The 7,500-nt window shown below is 43.1% G+C and overlaps 1 protein-coding gene across 2 annotated transcripts in view; it reads right to left on the bottom strand.

Moving 5' to 3' along the window:
• Window positions 1-7,500, bottom strand: part of ZSWIM6 (zinc finger SWIM-type containing 6) — a 112,069-nt gene that overhangs the window by 45,099 nt on the left and 59,470 nt on the right. For both annotated transcript variants that reach the window (XM_056541144.1, XM_056541153.1), the window contains exons 3-4: window positions 4,572-4,720; window positions 2,777-2,927 (exon numbers count right to left, since the gene is read on the bottom strand). In XM_056541144.1, the coding sequence (XP_056397119.1) occupies window positions 2,777-2,927; window positions 4,572-4,720 (300 nt within the window). The remainder of the gene's footprint in view (window positions 1-2,776; window positions 2,928-4,571; window positions 4,721-7,500) is intronic.

The following is a 7,500-nucleotide window of genomic DNA, read 5'->3' as shown; positions in this document are numbered from 1 at the left end:
AGTGGCATCTAAAGCCAACAATGGCCGAGAGTTTAACAGGGGGAATTCACACGGCAGATTTAATGCAGAAACTGTCCTATTCATCCAAATCTTTATTCAGATAAACAGAAGTTTCTGCAATAAGTCTGCTGCTTGTGACCTCTTTGCTTTAGGGTACGGACACATGATTAGGATCTGCTGTATAATTTCTGCAGCAGACCCCAATTATGTTAATCTCTCCTGAGCGCGCTATCAGGCGGTATAATAATAATAATAATAAAAAAAAAAAACTTACCCTTCAGTTCCCCATGCTCCATTAGTCTTAAGTGGAAGAGCTGAAATCACATCTACAGGTGAGACTCGAAAAATTTGAATATTGTGCAAAAGTCCATTGCATTTCATTAAAGGGGTTATCCAGGAATAGAAAAGCGGAGCCGTTTTCTTTCAAAAAACGCTCCCCGACTGTCTCCAGGTTGGGTGTGGTTTTGCAGCTCAGTTCCATTGAAGTGAATGGAGCCAAGTTGTAATATCACACCCAACCTGGAGACAGACGTGGAGCTGTTTTTGAAAGAAATGAGCTGTGTTTTTCTATTCCTGGATAACCCCTTTAATGCAACTGAAAAGGAAAGTAAGCATGAAGTGCTCCTAAATCTCCTGGTAGACGGATGCGTTGACCATGGACTTAATGAAGCACAGTGGACCAACACCAGCAGATGACATGGCCTTTGGGGTTTTCATGAGCTTTAACCATAATCACCACAATTATGACAAATCACAGCTTGAACTATCGTGCTTTGCATGCAATGAGTCTCATATATTAGAGTTTCATCTTTTAAATTGCATTATTGAAATAAATGAACTTCCAATTGCATGATATTCTGATTTTTTTTGAGCTTCACCTGTATGTACAATGATCATGTGACGATGCAGCCAATCACTGGCCTTGCATTTGACCACAGAGGACAGTGTACACAGAGCATGGAATTCTGCGGACAATGATCAGAGACTTCAGAGTAGTTGAAGTAAGGCGCTGAGGGGTAAGTATAGAGCTTTTTTGTGGTGCAGCCTCTATCAGGAAGAGTCCGTGCTGTTTTAGCAGAACAAGGACGTACACAAATGTTAGACAGGTGGTATTAATGTTATGGCTGATCAATTTATGCAAAAACTTTCCAAGGAGTATCCTTACCATTTCATATGACAGTCCATATATAGGTGCATATACACATCTAAGCAAGGCCCAAGACCTAACACACAAAGCTCTAATAAGTCTCAACAGTGCATGGTCCTAGAATACTGTCTGCTCTCTAGTCTGTCACTTATTAACAAAAGGTCCAGCAGAGTCCTTCCTCTACAAAGTGTTTGAGTACAGCCAGTTCCCTCTCTGCTAGCAGTAACAGAGAGAAAGCCGTTCATGAATCCTCTTTGAGCCAGGACCACGGGCCATTCCCATGGTTCATTTGTCCCAACCACAGGGAGGTGGGGGGGATGGGAGGAAGAAGGGAAAGAAAAAAAAAAAAAAAAATAGTGAACACACAGTTCCTGCATTGTATGCCAATAACTCCCTTGCCCAGTGCCAAGTTGGCTGCGAACGTGTTCATTAGAATAGTAAACACATACAAGGGATTAAAGCTACAAAACAGGAATTAAACTCCAAGCCAAATATACAAACAGAGAGAAGGCGAGCTATGGCCAAGTAGTTTACAATGGCAGAGCCACGGTTCACGCCACCAAAAAAAAAAAAAAAAAAAAAAAAAAAAAAAAAAAGAAGTAGTGAGAGCCGACAAGACGAAAGTCTTCATGTTTAGAGCAAAACTGTCACCCTAACCACCCACACTAAACCTTACACACTGGGTTATAGTGTTTGTGACCAGGAATCCAAATAGGGGTCACTTACTATAATTGGTGCTGTGGTTCCAAAATATTGGCTGGCAAAGACCCCTTCTGAATTCAGGGAGTCGCACGTAGGAGGCGGGACCCCGCTGGCTGCCGCCCCTACTTCTTTCCATCGTCCCAATTAGCTGTCCCCTTAGTTAACATTCATATTCTGCGACTCCACGTCCTAGTGACGCGAGTCGCATGTCACGTGAGCGCTGCGCTCTGTCGGTAGAGCGCATGCAGTTTACCTACCGCCCGCACATGACTACTTTCAGCAGTCAGAGCTCAGGACATGTATGTAAACTGCCGGAGCATGCGCTCTACCGACAGAGTGCGGCGCTCATGTGACATGCGACTTACATCACTAGGACGTGGAGTCGTAGAATATGAATATGCTAACTAAGGGGACGGCTGATTGGGAAGACTGAAAGAAGCAGGGGCGGCCAGCCGGCGGCACCCCGCCTCCTGCGCGCAACTTCCTGAATTCAGAAGGAGAACTTCACCAGCCAATATTTCGGGAACCACAGCACCAATTATAGTAAGTGACCTTCTCTTTAGATTCCTGGTCACCCACACTATAACCCAGTGTGTTTAGTGTGTGATCAGGGTGACAGTTTTCCTTTAATGAGTGTTCACAAGGGCTTTATCTCATACCATCCATATCAATGTTAAGAGCAGAAGACCACCTGCTCATGGAGGAGACAGACACTACCGGCCCATATATGCAATAGAACGGACCAGAAATACTACAAGAGATCTACTCAAGTGTCTGTTCTGGCCATGAAACCCACAAGTCTCCTCTAAACAATGTCCACAGATCACCATACAATGTGCATACACATGCACAGATGAAACCGAAGAGAATATACAAAACACGTCAGACAAAAAAAAATTTAAATTAAAAAATAGTAGTACACAATACCTAGCTCATCCCAGAGCTGCCTGTACTTGTCAGTCATCGCAGTGCCTTGTTGTCGCCATAGTGAAAGACGGGGATCGGCCATGAACTGCTCCGTTATTAATGTCAACATTCGTGCTCCATTGGAGTCCCTCATTTTTAACATCTCCCGTACCTGACAACGAAAAGGGGGAGAAAAAGAAACATTTGAGAATTACGGATAAGCGCCAGGTATCATTTCAATGCATGACAAAAGCATGAAGCGAGATTGTAATTAGTTTTACACTGTCTGATCCGCGGGCAGCATCAAAACCTGGATAGGCTCCCTTACAATATTCTATGATTGAACTAGAAACGCATTGGTGTTACAGAGAAATCAGTTATGATACTGGCCTGGAGCAGGGGGGCGGCAAATTATCGGGGTGGTGTCTGGCTTCTCAACCCACACCCTACTGGCATATAGGTAGTGATTTCAATGCCAGCGGGGCAGAATTATGGCGCCAAAGACTGCCCCTGATTACTAAATGCCTCCCAGTTCGGATCACAACGCATATCCATCATTTCAGCGCTTTTACAGTCTTTGCCACTGATCCACTATGCGGCTACCTACAGCAGACGGCAGGGAAAGACTAAGGGGCCAAATAGATGGATCGACACTAAAATCTCTACATTCTAAAAAGGTCACTGGGGGTCCCAGAGGTAGGACCACCACAGCTTCTAAAGTGGCAGCATATACTATAAATATTCCATTGTTATGAGATTTAGTCCATTTTAAGGGTCAATTATGGTATATAATTTCTCATCTAAATTTGTTAACATTTTATATATCACTAAAAAGACTCAGTTAAAGTATACAGTAATATAATACATACTACTTTGTCCACTGGCCACAACTGAAATTATTTCCTTAGTGTATAATTTATGGCCATTCACTACTGTCTGTAAAGTGCTGCAGACATACATTTGGCCTTAAGGGGGCGACCTTGCAAGGCACTTTAGAGCTCCGCAGAGGGAAAAAAAAAAAAAAACAATCCCACATTTTCTCCAGACATACCTCTTCCATCTGACTGGCGTTTCTTATTGAAAATACAAGCTAAGGATTACACAAAAGCAAAAATGTCTTGCTGAATAAAAAAAAAAAAAAAAAAAAAAAAAAAAAAAAAGGCTGCCGAAGAGAATACCTGAATTTATATAGAGCATGACGATTGTCTTCTGGCAATCTTTAAACTGCTGGGGAGAAAAAAACACACACACACACACACACACACACCCACCCCCCCCCCCCCCACCCCAACCAAACACACACACACCCCAACCAAACACACACACACACACACACAACCCCCCCCCCCCCCAACCAAACACACACACACACCCCAACCAAACACACACACACACACACACACACCAAACGAACACACACACCAAACGAACACACACACCAGGCAAGAGGCTGGGCTAACGCTATGCTTATGGATGTGTTCACATGTGTGGATTTTGCTGCAGATTTTCTGCTGCCAAATTTCCATCCCATTAAAGTCAATGGGTAGGGAAAAACTGCAGCAAAATGTGCATGTGTGAACATACCCTATGAAAGAGTTTCCCAACCAGCATGCCTGCAGCTGTTGCAAAACTACATGTCCCAGCATGCCCAGACAGCCGAATGCTGTCTGGGCATGCTGGGACTTTTAGTTTTGCTCATGATTAAGGAAAATCCTAGTCTTGACACTAACGCAGATGGATGGTTCTGGACAATGCACATACACACGCATGCATTCATCTATGTGCCCCCCCCCCCCCCCCCAGAACAAAGCCATACCTTGGCAAAAAGCAAGTTGAGCTGCTTTCCCGATCCATGGTAACCACCCTGGGAGAGGAATAGCTTGACCTGTTCCTGGACCTGTTCTTCATCCAGATGCCAGCAATTCTCATCATCTATACTGGCGCCGGCTGTCGGGTCTGGAGCACCTGTTCACAAGGAAAGACAGCTGTATATTAATGCATGGGACATGGGCAGTGAGGCCGCGCTCTGCTCGGTGCAAGGAGATCACTCAGATTATAACCAAGTCATATATCGGGGTTAGCAGCATCCACATTCTACATTCCCATCATACCTGCCATTTCTACCAGAAGGATCTGAGTGCTAATACTCCCTGGAGGATTAGGAGGAAGACCGCACCTATGATCGGTTACTATTAGGGACTACTCTGCAATGCCTTTACTACATGAACAAAAATATTTTAAAAAATGCCCATTTTATCAAACATTAACTCCTTAAGGACACAGCCCATTTTAATGTATGCATTTTATTCACCCACAGACCAAGGGCAAGAGGAAGGACTTGTTTTTTGCGGCCCCAATTGGCCAATGGCAGGCATCAGCATGATCCTGATGTACATGTACCTCAAGGTCTGCTAAGTACCATGGCACCATGACTAACAATAAAGTCACGCGTCCTGTATGGGATCAAGTTATTCAGCGGCGTATGGCGGTTGTCATCCAATCACAAAGGTCAGCCATGCCAATGGGACAGTGTGGCACTGTTCCCAGTAAGGGTATGTCTGCAATACTGTAATGTCAATAGTCTGTGCTTTAGGTCATTGTTCAGTCCTCCTATAGCAAGTCACAGCAGGGGGATGAAAGCCATTGAACAGGTTGTCTCAAGATGCACAAGATAGGGGATAACCAACTGATCGGTGGTCAGAATCCCTACAAATCGTGATAACAGAGGTAAACCGTGCCCTAAGTGAATGGAGTGGCAGCACACATGCTTGGCAATATTCAGAGACCATGAATGGAGTGGATGTCAAGCATATGCGCTGCTGCTTTAACTCAGGGGACCTCATGATTAGACCTATATTTATAATTTTTTTCGTTTGTTTAAAAAAAATTTGATAAAATCCACAAATCTACACAGATCACGATCAGTGTCCTGAATGTTCTACTAATACAGGCCATTTCCACATTATTTTGATGCAATATCCTAATGGCACACCAGTATGTCTCCATGGTAACAGACTACCAACCAGCATGATCCTGGAGTCCTACTGCACAGAAGTCTGCATGGGTGCTGAAGACAGATTTATAAAAAAAAAAAAAAAAGTTGCAAGGTTGTACACGGTTTTTAATACCGGGCATGCCTAAGAAAAAAAAGTGACAAACTTCGCGCACATCCTAAAAGAGAACCACTTTGCAACGTGTGGATTATGACAGCCCTACAGACAGCCCCTCGCAGGGTTGTACAAACAAGGAGCCTTGAGACTCTATTCCTGATGCTCTTAGCTATTCATCTTCTGTAAAGGTTCATATGACGGAACTCCTTCCCGATTCCTCTTCAGAAGGGTTGCAGATAACACACAGGAGGAAAGATCAGCTCTCCGCTGGATGGAGCAGCTGTTGTCAGCGTATGTTTCTAATATCATCTTGCACAGATTCTTAAATGTTTCATAACTGGGGAATCTGATCTATCCTTATAGTGCTCGCTGCTGTCGAAAAATCATTTGTTGATTTGTGGTTCAATTATTATAAATAAAAATAAATGGTTGATTCACTTCTGCTGACTGACCCACATATACACACGGTGCTCGGGTTCTGCAATTTTAACCTTTTGCTGTCAGGTATAGAATTGGGTCCCAATGACTTAGAATTTCCCGTTTTACTGGGGCCCCTGTTGAGAGATTTTTGAGCCCATCTGTAGATTACACAGACACCCTATAACCTGTATGTTTTAGTAAATACTTCTATTCCTTATAAAAGGGATAATCTGTGTCCAGAATGGTAAGAAATATTTAAATAGCCAACTAGGCGTTACCAGTTGCCTACATAGTGAGACTATCCAACTAAAGCAGACTGTGCCAGAGAGTAGAGATATCCCCCCAGAGAGGGAACACCCAGTTGGCTATTTAGTCAAATATTCATAGTTCATAAAAAAAAAAAAAATTTAAAAAAAAGGCACAAATAGAGCTTTAGGAAAAAAAACTATGTTTCAGAAAGGTTATTTCAAGGGGAAAACAAAGATTTACTATGAAAGCAAGATCAAGAGGATACGGGTCCATTATACTGTAATTTACTCTGCTTACACCAAGTGCCTACAACAGTGGTCTCCAAACTGTGGACCTCCAGCTATTGTAAAACTACAACACCCAGCATGCCCAGACAGCCGTTGGCTGTCTGGACATGCTGGGAGTTCTAGTTTTGCAACAGCTGGAGATCTGCAGTTTGAAGACCACTGTTGCAGCAGAGAGCACGGTTTTTGGAACACCGAGCTCTCTGCTGACACCTCAGTCCATTTTAAGAACTGTCCAGAGTAGGAGAAAATCCCCATAGTAAACATATGCTGCTCTGGACAGTTCATAAAATGGACAGATGTCAGCAGAGAGCACTGTGCTCATGATGTCAGCAGAGAGCTCCGTGTTCCAAAAAGCAAATAAATTTCCTCTGTAGTATTCAGCAGCTAATAAGTACTGGAAGGATTAAGATTTTTTTTTTTTTTTTTTTTTTAATAGAAGTGATTTACAAATCTGTTTAACTTTCTGGCACCAGTTGATTAAAAAAAAAAAATAAATAAATAAATAAAGTTTTCCACTGGAGAACCCCTTTAAACTCCTTAAATCAATGTGGACAAATAGGAGTTGGGCAGTGTCTGGTGTTACCAAAAGGCACCGGTTACTTGAATGGGGATGAACTTCAATACCAGAAATAGTATTGTGAACAGGCGTGGGTTCTTTTACCAAACCTTCGTCATCCCC

The sequence above is a fragment of the Hyla sarda genome, chromosome 1, assembly GCF_029499605.1.
Source record: "Hyla sarda isolate aHylSar1 chromosome 1, aHylSar1.hap1, whole genome shotgun sequence".
In the NCBI taxonomy this organism is placed as follows: Eukaryota; Metazoa; Chordata; class Amphibia; order Anura; family Hylidae; genus Hyla; species Hyla sarda.
Note: the sequence above shows the minus strand (reverse complement) of the source record. Positions and strands in the feature narration are given on the sequence as shown.